The sequence below is a fragment of the Papaver somniferum genome, chromosome 4, assembly GCF_003573695.1.
Source record: "Papaver somniferum cultivar HN1 chromosome 4, ASM357369v1, whole genome shotgun sequence".
NCBI classification, from domain to species: domain Eukaryota; kingdom Viridiplantae; phylum Streptophyta; class Magnoliopsida; order Ranunculales; family Papaveraceae; genus Papaver; species Papaver somniferum.
This window is the reverse complement of record NC_039361.1, coordinates 59,972,802-59,986,074: the sequence shown is the minus strand read 5'-3', so window position 1 is coordinate 59,986,074 and position 13,273 is coordinate 59,972,802. Positions and strand designations below refer to the sequence as shown.

General features: G+C 35.7%; 1 protein-coding gene across 1 annotated transcript; it reads right to left on the bottom strand.

Annotated features, from left to right (window-relative positions):
* Positions 1-5,083: 5,083 nt before the first annotated feature.
* Positions 5,084-10,218, bottom strand: LOC113275642 (transcription initiation factor IIE subunit alpha-like). Its single transcript, XM_026525179.1, has 10 exons — positions 9,833-10,218; positions 9,619-9,741; positions 9,165-9,285; positions 8,926-9,048; positions 7,686-7,795; positions 7,410-7,593; positions 6,860-7,057; positions 6,075-6,305; positions 5,745-5,940; positions 5,084-5,549 (listed from the first exon to the last, which is right to left on the bottom strand). Exons 1-10 carry the CDS (start codon positions 9,853-9,855, stop codon positions 5,461-5,463), a joined length of 1,398 nt encoding a protein of 465 aa, XP_026380964.1. The 5' UTR covers positions 9,856-10,218; the 3' UTR covers positions 5,084-5,460.
* Between the last annotated feature and the right edge of the window lie 3,055 nt (positions 10,219-13,273).

Here is a 13,273-nt window from a genome sequence, read left to right as displayed (position 1 = left end):
TCGCAAACTTTGGTTCAAGGGATAGGACTTATGCGCATATGTGTTTCCACAACAATACTTATGTCCATCATTGGTTATGTAATCTAAACTCTCATTCCAATCATTGAAACATTCTTAGAGGACGTTATATAGTTGTTACACCATTTCTCGTCCAAGCAATTTTCAAAGTGATTGAAACATATCATGACTTTCGTCACTAGGTAAAGATAAACATGGTCGAAGCGATACGCTTACCAACACATATTTCGATATATAGATAGGCGAGGTATAATCATCTCGAAATACCAAATGTGTATAAACTAAGTCTATATATATAGCATACGACTTTTTGCCTCAAGAAGTAGGAGATAGAATAGATAGACTTTTGAGTGACAGATAAGTTCAAGTCTTCACATACCTTTTTGTCGAGAAGTTCCACCGTTTCCTTGAGTAGTTTTTCTTCTTGTATGATGAATCGCCATGAAGTCCTTGAGCTCAACTACACTTACTATCCTAGTCCGAGACTTAGCTATAATAGACTAGAAATCAAGACATATAGTTTTGATCACTAACATTGACAAACATGCTTGAGATAGCAACGCATGCGAGTTCGACCGAGCAATGCTCTAACATAAGTAGACGATGCTCTTGTTGATGAGACAATTAGATTTTATCAATGTTATTTAAATTGGAAGTCAGTAACTTTTTTTTTTGACAAAGGAAAAGGAAAATTATATTAAGATGTAAGAGTCACCATAAGTGACAGATACAAAGAAAAATAAAAAAAGAAGAGCTAATGATTATGTACTGCTTATCATTGCCTCCCAATTACAAATAAGTGTACTTAAAAAAAATACCATCAAATAACTTTGTAGGCAAACCCAATTAAAAAGAGTACACTTTATCGCAATAATAAGTTGATTGAAAGTTCTTCCCCTCCTTCCGCCATATAATCTAGCATTTCTTTCCTGCCATATTATCTACCAAACTGCAAAACGAATATAACCCCAAAGTTTCTTTTTCATATCTTTACTTTTTCTGTTAGGCCATTCCCAAAAAGAAGCTTTAACATTCTTAGCAAAAACCCGGTCGTAACCAAAACAAGACAAGAAATAATTCCAGATATTTGTTTTTTCTGCGCAATGAAGAAGAAGGTGCATGTTTGTCTCTTGCGCTACATTACAGAACAAGCATCTCTCCTGATCTGACTTACCCGCTTTAACTAAGTAATCTCTAATAGGAGCATCATTATAACAAATGGTCCAAACCAAGAATGAGACTTTCAAAGGGATTTTAGGATTCCATGGTTGTTTACATGGAAAAGAAAGATAACCCTCAACATCCAAAGAATCATACCAGTTAGACACATTGAAATATCCTCCACCATCCCAAGTTCTATCATCCTCTAAATCAGAATCACCTATGATTGAATTAGGATCGCCAATCATTGAGAGTAAAGAGATAATTTCACCTAGTTCATGCTCATTCAGATTCATACTGAGTTCTAAGTTCCAAGCAAAATCAACAGAGATACAATGTAACGGAAGCACATCTTTTTCAGGACAGTTTGAATAGGGTAGGGAAGGAAGCTTGTAAAGTATTGTTACCTATCCATTCCAAAATTAAACATTACTACCGTTGTTTAACTGAAACTTATTATTCTGTATAATATGATCCTTGGACTTTAAGATGCCTGCCCATAAGCTATGACTCACTGATTTAAAAATAGAAGAAGAAGAAGAATTACCTATTGTGTTATTGTAGTAGGAGTAAATTCCTCGTAGATAAATCGAATGTTAGGATGAAAACTACTCTAACTAGTTTCCGTATTCATCTAATTTTCACATGTATCCATAATCCCATATAAATGCCCATTGGGAAATTTGATGTCAAACTCAAAAGACTTTCCATTTCCAAAAAGTTTTTGGTTAGGCATTGTGAAAGCTTCTCTTACACTGGATTGAAAGAGACTGCCGGACGGCCCCAGGTCCCTCTAGAACTCCAGAGAAAGACAAAGCCAGGATCTACTTTGGTCATATTCGTGTACTTGGTGGTCAGAATCATTTTAAAGTAAAATTAGCTAACCAAGCCTTCAAAAAGTATGGATTGAATTGTAATACAAAAATATTGCAATATGCAGAATTCATTTGAAAGCAGTGGCGAGACCAATCCCATGGAAAGAGGAAGAAAAGAGAACTTATAAAATGTGTAAAGCTAATGAATAGGTACGATGGGGGCAAAATATATATTTGACCAGCATCCGTGATGGCAATTGCTCGTCCCTGGTCTATGCCGGCTCCTGGTCCTCTAAAAAAGAAATGACAAAATTTGAGACGGATATTTATAAAAGAGTGGTGTTAGATAGACTCATAGACATCTTTTTTCAGAATGAAGAACAGAAAGGAGATTTCTAAACAAGAAAAAAATCTTCTGGAATCGGTTTTCCGAGAAATTTCTTTGTCATCAGTCCGTCATTTCTGTTCACATACAATGGTTTTTGTACGTACATTCTACATATGATGGTTAGTGGCGGGAAGATACAAAACTTAGTCAACTATTAGTACTGACTATGGATCAATAGAAATACAGAAATGATGAGAATATCTGAATAAGAAGATTATGATCCCGACAAGTCTAATCAACAACAACCCCCATTTTAAATCTATTAAAATAGAAGGCAAATTAGTATATCATTTTCTTGAAAACAAATTTTTCTCCATCTTAATTTGTGCCGTGCCGTGCCGTCCCAACTACTCTTTGTTTATAGATTTCGATATCCATCTTAATCCTCCCAACAAATACTTATTACATAATAAAAGTATATATTAAACAAAATTAAAAATAAATTGTGACCAAAAATAATCATGAGTTCTAGTTAATTGTTGAGTTATTGAATTCGATCTGAACAATTAGTAGAGATCTCACTGGAAAAAATAATTGAATCATACAAAATGAAAGAGAATGATGAATCACTACACTGAACTTTTTTTTGTTTGTTTGTTCTTGCTCAAAGAAAATGATATATATCGTAATATGACAACATAATAATAATAAGTATATTTACCAACAGACATTATGAAAAATATAAGAATTAAAGAACCTCTATGTGACCGACCAATAATCATCGATCGATAGATCAATTTTAATGGTGTAATGGGTTTGGACCCGTGGGAACTAACCGCTTCTCAACTCCATAACGTGGATCAATTTCATGACCATTGTTAGTACCTCCTCCTGGTGGTGGCGGCTCGGGGTTGTAGTTGTAGTAGTGGTGGTGACGGTGCCCATGGTGTTTGTGGTGATGATGTCTATAGAATGGAGTGAAGTCGAATGTAGTAGTACCACTATTACTTGTTGATGGTCTGGACGAAGACGACGATAACATTTTTCTGTTTACGATCACGAAACTTCGATGATCATTATGTAAAGAGAGAGATGTTATTATGTTCTTATTACTACCAGTACTCTTACTATATCTCCATCCATGAATGCAGAACATAATAATCGACAACCAAAGAAGTAGCGTCACCAATAACAGACACGAAGATTTATTCAAAGCCATCAAATTTATTAAGGAGAAGAAGAAGAAGAAGAAAAGCAAGCAGCATGGGTATGAAAAATGAAAGACAGAGAGAAGAAAACTAATGAAGAAGCAGAAAGACGGGTTTAGGGGGTGAATAGTTGTAGTACCACTACTAGTAGTAATATGACAGCTTGAATCTATTGAGAAACCAATAACAACATGTAATAAGGTTAATGGTGATGATTAGTCAGCCATGTATATATATCTAGAGATTAGAGTTGAAAAAAAATGGCTAAATAGTTGTGTAGAACTGAAAGTAAAAGGGAGGTAGGGAGGGAGGGAGAGTGAAGAGTGGACGACCTTTTTTTTTTCTTGTTTACAATAGAAGTTCCTTAACGTTCAAGGAACACATGGTAGTGTTTTGAGGTCATTAACAAGGAATTTGTCAAACCCATTTTTTAATGATTAGTATTGCTAATAATACTACTTAGTAATATAAAGTACGTTCATGAAATACATAATCTTGTTTCATTTAAACAAAAATTTGGTCATAAAAAATGAGAAGAATACACACAAAATCCTGAAAAAGAGAAGGTTATGAAAGAAAGAAAGAAAGAAAGGAAGGAAGGGAGAATGGTTTTTATATTTAAGGGATAGTTTTCTTCCCCCTATCTTTGGGGAATGAGAATGTAGCTTTGAAGTTATTAGCTTATGGCGAAATTTAAGGTGAGTTGTTGGTAATCCCAAATAGTTTATAACTAGAAACAAGGAGAAGAAGAAGTTTCAGAGAAAGACAGAACACACACAGAAACAAAAAAGAGTAATATACTAAATGTAGTTGATTTGCTGCTAGGTTTTCTTTCCTGCAGCTTGAGTGTGCCTTAAGAGAGTTTACCATCCAGTAGAACAGTCTGGTATAGGACCGACCGACCTCCACGTGTGCCATCGATAGTTCCATACGCATCATCCCAACATTTAACTAGAGTGATTGGTGGGTGCACATTCATGCGGATTGCGGACTCATATCAACAGTATCTTAATACAGGGTTACATTTTAAAAATTTAACAAATTTTGGGGCATCGAGGGGATTTTGGGTGAATGTGTATCACTATAGCAAGTCATTAGGCAAATTTTGCCCAGGAACATATTTTGGGCAGATCGTACAAATTTTGCCCCCGCAGATTTTAGGTCGTTGGGGGATGGTGGGGGCTATAATATGTGCCAATACAGCAAATATTTGGTCACACTGCAAACATTTGGGTTATGTAGGGAATTTTGAGTCTGAGAGTAGATTTTGCTCAGCCGGTGCAAATATGATTAGTCTGTCAGCACAATCTAAACTGTGTTCATAAATTGCACCCAGTGAATAGGCTAGAATCTTAATCCAAGGACAGAGGATAAGACTGGAATTCAACAAGAAAATGATATCCACTTCACTCAAAACAGTTCAACACTTGCACATAAAATTACCATGCGTTTGGTACTACTAAAAGGATAGAACTAGTAATAAATGAAGAAATGGCGAACTTAACAAGTGTCACAACTGAGTGATGCAGAACTTAACAAGTGTCACAACTGAGTGATGCAGAACTTCGGGCTTCATTTGAAATGCTAGCTAAGTTGTTACACTTATGCTTGAATCCGCTTGAACTTAAAAGATTCAAACTGGTAAACTGAATAGTGTTAAACGAGACTGATATTCACATAAGGACTACGTTTAACATCCAATTAAACACACAAAATGCACTAGATAGGAGAAAGGGAATTGAAGAACACTAGATACAAATCTCCGTGTGGGTGTTCAATAATGAATACAAAAGAGTAATAGACCTATGGAGGAAAAGAAAACAACCTTCCTAGATCTGGATTTCTTTGTTTCTCTTTTCCTATTTATCGCAGCTCTATTGAGGGATATAACAAAGATGGAAAAAAATTGAACCTTGAAAGTGGAGAATATTTAACCGTCTTCCCAGTCTATCTCATCCTCCTCCGATTCTTCTACAGGAGCATTCAAATCGTTTAACTTACAAGTTCCAGTTGCCTTTCCTGTAATGAAATTCACAGTCATTCAGCAAAACTGACAGTTCTTAAGATTCAGAAGGGAAATCAATCGGGCATGAGAGTGACAACCAGAAGTTGTCATTATACTGTTTCTTTGATTATGGATGACATTAAAAAAACTTAATGGCTTAAGTAACTTGTGCCAGAAGATCGCTAAAGAAGTTGTTCACTAACCCATACCTGTTGTTGGGGCATCTTCCCATTCAACATCATCATCGTCCTCACGTTTAGCTTTCATGCCCACCTGGCGATCAGAAGGCATATCTGAGAAACCATTTTCAGAACTAGTTAGCTCTTCTTGATTCATCTTCGCGGCTTCATCTTGTTCTTGTTGCCTTTTCATTAACGCTGCATAATAAGCTTTATAGTACTCGCTCTGAAAAAGAACATCACACAAATATAAAGTTATTTTATATTCTTATAGCATGTTATATATACGTTTTTATAGTTGCAAAAATAATATACAAATGTGAGGGATATGAGGCGCTAAGTCCATCGCTCTGTACTAGCCTGTATTGTATCTTTTTCATCCTCCTTTTCGACTTTTGGCTTTTTATCATCAGACAAATCTACAGATGTTGGCTTCCCATCGACCTTTAACTCCTCAGTAGTGGCTTCTCCGCGTTGCTCCTTGGTGAGATTCATGCCCTGCATGATCATCCAAGGAGGCAAGACTTTCATCGCTCCAGCATCAGGTTTGACATCCTCTTCTTTCGCTGTCGCACCAAAATCAACTTCAACCTGCCAAGAGTCAGCAACAAACTGAGCGCGCACCAGGAATATAGAGAAGACATGATTGAACTAAATAGTATAAGAACAAACAGAGAAAAAACTTGTAACTAAATCCATCATCAAAAAGTATGCTGAAGTGACTCCTAACATTCAAACCATACAAACGAGTTTGCCCAAAAAACATTCCAATTAGAGTATGGTGAACACATTTTCTCCATTCTGAATTCTTAATACAAGTACTGCAGGATAAGTTTTTATATCCTAATGGATAATCCCTAGAAGTATTAAAAATTGAATCTATGTAGCGAGACCTGTAAGTGTCTCACAATGAGTAAAATACGTTGACACCCATGCATAAATCAAGTTATGTAATGTATCCCACACGGTCAAACGGGAAAACTTAAAAGGGAGGCCCTCTCATTGTGTCAAAGCTGGCGAGGCTCAGAAAGTGTTTTGATCAGAAAGAGAAGCTTTTGTAGTTTCTTACAACACGAATCAGAAGAAATTGCTGCTAAAAGACACGGAAACCAAACCATACAGGATCAAGTAGATTACACAAGTACCTTTGCGTCGCCCATAAATGGCAAAGGTGTTCCACCATATTGTTGAGAAGACTTAGATGGATCATTCCCATTAGCATCACCATGTGCTGCACGGTGAGCAGCACTGGCTCGGGCTTCCCAAGCTTGGAGAGTACCAAATTCAGGACAAGGTAAATCCTTCACTCTGTTGAGCTGCTCCAGCAATGGTTTCAGCTGTCCCTGCACTCACATCTAGAATATTATGCCTAAAAGAAACAACTATAGTTAACCAATACATGGTATTTCCGTTGACCAGGGATGCCGGAAGTGCTGATCAAACTAAATTTAGACTAGCATAAACCCATCGAACCTTCATCAAACCGTAAATATTATTGATCTCACTAGTTTTACTGGTTCCATGCAGAAATCGTGTTGAGCGGATAATGTAAGGAACAGAACATTCAGCTGTTACTCTTGTCAAGATGTCATCCATTATGCTGATTTAAAATGACTCAAAATGCATGATTTCTATTCGTCTCTCAATTGAATCTTTCTATCAGCAAATAAAATAAAACAGTTATCAGTAGTGTACCTCCATCTTTTGAAGCATGTCCCTCAACTTTTCCCGTCTCCTCCTCCTTGCATTATCATCTCCATCACCCATTTCATCGGCAGCTAATTTGTCACTCTCAGCAACAAGTTCACCATTGCAGTTTTCGCAGTGAAAACCCTCACCCGTTAGGGAAACTAGTTGAAGTGCATCCAGCGCATTATACCTGAAGAAATGATATTACACGAACTTGGAGCTTAAGGTAATAACAAGCAACGATGACTAAAAGTTGAAAACTATGAAACGAGTAGCGAGAACCTTCTCTTGCAGCCAGGGCACACATATTCCTGAACTGTATTCCTACAGTCAAGTTCATCCTTCAGTTTTTTCTTCATGCGGTGATGTCGATATCTTACAACATCGTAAATCTGCAAAAGAATGGCCAATGATCCTTATTCTAAGAACAACATGATTTTAGATTATACACATGAAGGTTTATTCACAAATGGGAAATACCATAGATAATGCCAACTTTGAATATAAATCTCAATCGGAAGCTGTATTGCTGAGTGTGTCATCACTAAAGAATTGAATAAGCTATTGAAAATGCATAACACGACAACCTCTAAAACCCACTGCTTAATAAACTACTGTTTACCGTCAAAAAAGTAACTTTCACTGTTCTCTAATATGGTCAGTGGAACGCACCTAAGATAACCCACAACTCAACATCCTTTCCTTATGGGCTTGAAAGAACGAGTTTGTGTTTAGGTAATATAGTAGTATACAAATGCCAAAAAAAAGAAAAAAAACTTAACAGTACAATTAGACAACACAATTTAGTAGTAAAATATATGTCAAATGCTGGGTTAATGGAGATCAAAATTGGTCCTTCACACAACATACCTGAGTACAGGAAAACAATTTTTTAAGAGATCCAATAAAGGAAATTCAATTTGGATCAATTCAATGCAGAAAAAATAAAAACATCTCTGACTAAAGTAATATCTTTATCAAACAAAATATCTTAAACAGGGTAACTACTGATGCCTGCAAATAAGACCGAAAACAAGAAATATCGTTTCATATTGCCACGGATTATAGAATGTTCAAATCTGATGCCTAGACTCCCAGGTGACAAAGGAAAGCATCATATACATGCCCTCACAAGAAATATATGTGGCTCCTTGTTGCTTTGGCTTGCTTGATTATTCTAAGCTTTTGCTTGCTTTTATTATTTGGGTACTCAAATAGTTAATACGTTAATTTTAAGCGGGGATATAGTTGCCAAACACAAGAGACGTAGAATGGATATAGGAAATTCTATGTGTCACTTGGGCGAGGCACACGCTCGCTACCCCCAAACACAACATACATGATAGATCAAAGAATTGTTATCGGTCTTATTTGCAGAGCTGTGACCTGCACTGTTACACAGATTCATAAGCAAACCATTCACTATTATCACTACAAAGAAAAAGCCTAATCAGAACATGATAATGTAACGAAGATTCATGCAAGTAATAACAGGGAACGCTATACATCTACAAGGAGCAACCTGTGAATAATCCAAGCAGCAGTAAGAATGGGTATGCAGTTTTATCTTTTCCTCTCCCTCTTTCCCATGACCATCAGTTGTGTTGGCTACTGCAGCACTAAATCTCTGTGCACCTTTCGCCGTCTGCGCGAAGCATCATACCCAGTAATAAACGAATTGAAGTTAGCATTTAGGATAATTGCTTTTGTCTGTTGATTAAATGATAATTGTCTAATCCTTATCTCCCTTAAGAATCTAACCTCTTTTCGATGGTCCCTTGTGACCAGCTTTTCTTCCTCGAAAAAACGTAGAGTCCGGCGTAGTTGCTTTGTGTGTAGCTTCAAATCCTTGGCCAAGTCCTCTTCCCTGACCCATTGTCGCCTAAAGGGGAAAATGAAAAGGCAAGAAACCTCTCAAAAATTACTCTCACAAAATAGCAGAAACAATAATGCCTTTAAAATCATCAAAACATTGTAACCTAATATCATGAGTCAGCTAGATGAATTATGAGGAACCACTCAATAGTGTCTCATTTTCCCAGTTTATAACTAAAATGTTAATTTTCCACTTTCATTTAGTCTACAGAAGATGAATTAAATCATCCCATAATGCTGACAGCTAATTTACAGTTCAATTCACCAAATAATCAGTTGAAAACTTGAAATTTCATTTCCACACAATCAATGTGACAAGGAATAGACAGAATAATGAAACCTTGTAAGGGCATCTAGAATCACAACCGCCATTCCACGGTTATCACTTCTACCATTCTTAGGCTGGTTCTCGCCTTTCAATGGAATGTCATCATAAAAAGCACGGGCTGCTAATTTCACCAACCTAAATTGACAATACAACCGCAATAAGATTAGTACTAATTATAAACAACATCATAATGATATGCATGTTCAACACAAACTCAAGAATTTACCTGTTGAACGGTTCAACACTCATCTTTAGAAATCTATTTCAAAAATCTTCTGATCATGAAATCTGAGAGGGTTTCTTTATCCACTTCAGTGAACCCTGATTCAAATATTCAATATCAGGTTATTCTTCTTTTCTAAGGCTTTATCAATCAAGACCGACTTCTGTAACATTCAGTTCCTCTTTCTCATTTTAGGGTTTGATATTTGTTTAATTTTCTTTTACTCCGTTTTCATTTTGACTACAAATTAACGGACGTCAGTGGCATCGACGGTGACGATGATTTAGTAAATAGTGGCGGACTGGCGTTGTTGATCCGGTGAGAGATTTGATATCGGGGATGACAGTGGTGTCGGAAGGGGGGGAGAGATGGGGAAGGGAGAAAAAGAAAATTAGACGCAGCATCTCTTATAAATAGAAGTTTCTAGAGAAAATTTCCGAAAATTAGGCAAACAGATTGTATATTTACCGTTCGAGCCTTATAGTCTAAATTGGTCAGGTACTGGCTCTTTTAGCTCAATTAGCGATGAACCCTTGCGGCAAAAGTATTTCTGTTTTTCTGGAAGTACAGGTCAGAAGAAGAAGTTAGAATTAAAATTATTTTGCTTCATAAAAAGTTAAAATTTTTGCTTTTAAAAATCGTTTTAAAATTCTACATCCAAACTGATTTCTTACTTTATAAGTCAAAAAATTAACTTTTGAGTGTGCATCCAAACGCGCTATTAAAAGCTATTACTAAGATTGTTTCCCAACAGTGAAACCAAGGGAAACAAGAATTGAGGACACTCTTCTTCTAGTTTCTAATTAAAATAGTGATAAAGAGAATAAAGCATCCACTGCAATTCTTGGAGGCGTGCCTGAAAAGGTTAGTGTGGTAACTCCATAATCGAAGGAACTCGAATGTGATACTTCAAAAAGAAGCGAACTAGAAAGAGAATTATGACATTATTATTAGAGTCGATTACCTTGAAGCTATGAATAACTTTAGATCATATTTTTAAAAGTCATGAGAGAGAACTAAAACTTCAAACAGAAGCAGAGAATCTCAAGAATTCTGAGATGAACGAGTCTAATGGATATGCGGAACAAAGTCTCAAAGTTTACACTGAATAACTTAAGGTTGATCCAGTTAATGCTTCCAGAATGATCAAATTGTTGGAAGAAGAGAATACGGGTCTAACTAAGGTTCGTCATGATACACGGGGAATGGATTATAAAGGGATACATACTTTGAATACTAACAAAGAGGCGAATTTTGTAAAGCCAAAGTTTCTGCAACTTAGCATACTCACCAAGGAGGGATTTAAACGTATAGTTCTCTCTTAAAATCCTACAACAACACTTTCCATAAAGATATATCAATTAAGCACAAGTTCAAAACATTCTCGAAGAGAACAACAAAAGCAACCTTTCTCAAAAAGAGAAGGAAATTTCTTGGAAATTAACAAATTCACTAGTATCCAGTAATCTCCTCCAAATAGCTCGTTACGAACATAAAAGTTAAAAGAATGACCTTTAACTTTAGTCATCTAGATCTTAAGAATCAAAAACATTATTTTGAGAAAAATAAAATCATCAAAAATTTACTCCTCTTTTAGCTAGTTATGAACAAAAAAGAGAAGAACGTAACTTTTGAAATATAATCATGAGATCATGTTTTAATCATAAAAACCAAGAACGATCTCGTAAAATAAGCAATACACAGATAACCAATAAAGATCAAGTATTGCAAACATCATCACCAACAAAAATTTTACTAAAAAAACTTCAAGAATTGGTAGATGATAAACATGAAGTAGTAATGCAAAAAGAAAAACATTAATAAACTATTTCATACTCTAGTTTTTCCTCCTTAAACAAGAAGAACAAGTTCTTACCAGGAAGTAAACTAAAAAATAAGGTTAGCGAAGAATTCTTCATCATTTCCAAACTCCTTGTAACCGGTCAACGCATGAGAACGGAGGGTTCATGATGCTTGGTATTGAGGACATCAATCAATGATTTGTTAGAGCAAAGCTCGGTTGAACTCACCAAGCGTTGGTATGTCAAGTTTGGTTGTCATATTTTAGTGTGTCGAAACTCATGTAAAGCCGCTTGATTATATACTAGAGTCAACTTCGTTTAGGTTAGACTAGGAAGTCTAGGAATGTTGAGACATACAAGTATTACTCCGAAGACCTGAAGAATGTGAAGAAGTAACGAACTACAACGACGACATCATCCTTCCACTTGAGGTTAGAAATATTGACTTGAACTTTTTCATTCCTAACGTATCTTTCAAGTCGTGCTATATTGAAAACATAATTGTGAAGCTGTATATACCGTACATATACTCTAGTGATGTGATATGGTCATATTTGTATAATCATGACATTAGGGAATTAGAGTACGAAGTATAACGCTTATCTTTTGAACTTCGTAGATCTGACACCGACATAATCTTGTATATACTAGTATGATTATGTGAGTGGGTTATGGTGAAGATTGCATCATGGGAAAAAATGTTTTACATTCGTCAAATTATTTTATGAATCGAAAGGGAAATTATTAGGCTTATTGGTACGGATGTTCGTTGCAAATCTTTGGATTTCCAATATGTGTGAGATGGTAGAACCGGTTGTAACTATGTTATGTATCTTGGTAAAACTAATCACAATGCATGACTTATGATTTGGTCTAACTAGTTTTTATTAATTGGTGTAACCGATCCTAAGTAATCACCATAAGATGGTATGATCGATATGTGAAACAGAGATATAAGCTCTCTGATATACTTTTCTCTAGATTGAGTCTGACTGTCTAGTTGATTCACTTGAAAGTATATTGGAGTTTGTCTATTCAGATTGCCGAACGAAATATTGGGTGTGGTTGTTAGACCCCCGCTTTTTCAATTTCCATATTGAGGTATAACCGATCCTAGTGATTGGTAGAATCGATTGAACCCATGTATGTATTTTGATATTTAATAAATCACATAGTTATCTAGGAATACAGGTGAACCAATTCTAAACTTGTTTGGAAGTGTGGTATAACTGATTCGAATAATGTAAATCCATGTAAATATGAATAAGGATTTACAGTGAAGAGATGTCAACATACTTTGAACACGTACATTAACTCTTATCATTTATTGTTCAAAGATATTCCTTAGTACTCAAGGAGACCATGTGCCGAAATAAATTGAGAATCTTTTAATTAAGGTTTTTGGTTTTATATTCTTTAATTATCAGCAATTAAATGCATATCTCTAGAGAATAAAAATTAGTAATGTGCATTTACTAATTGGAGATTTTCTATTGAGAGGTTTCGGAAATTTTGTACAAGCATTTATTGGAATTAGGAAAACCTTACGACCGCTCGTTTAAAGACTTCTGTGGGATCAAGAAGCTCTACGAGTACCGTTGTTGGGAAACTAGATAATTGCAGTGATATTAGTTTTCGATTG

Bases quoted from the DNA above. Each gene is read 5' to 3' on its own strand.
- LOC113275642 (XM_026525179.1), bottom strand. From the start codon at position 9,855: ATGAGTGTTGAACCGTTCAACAG. The intron at 7,796-8,925 runs GTTGCTCCTTGT...ATTCTTTTGCAG, and splicing joins GCTGCTTGGATTATTCACAG to ATTTACGATGTTGTAAGATA. The intron at 7,594-7,685 runs GTTCTCGCTACT...TCATTTCTTCAG, and splicing joins TGCCCTGGCTGCAAGAGAAG to GTATAATGCGCTGGATGCAC.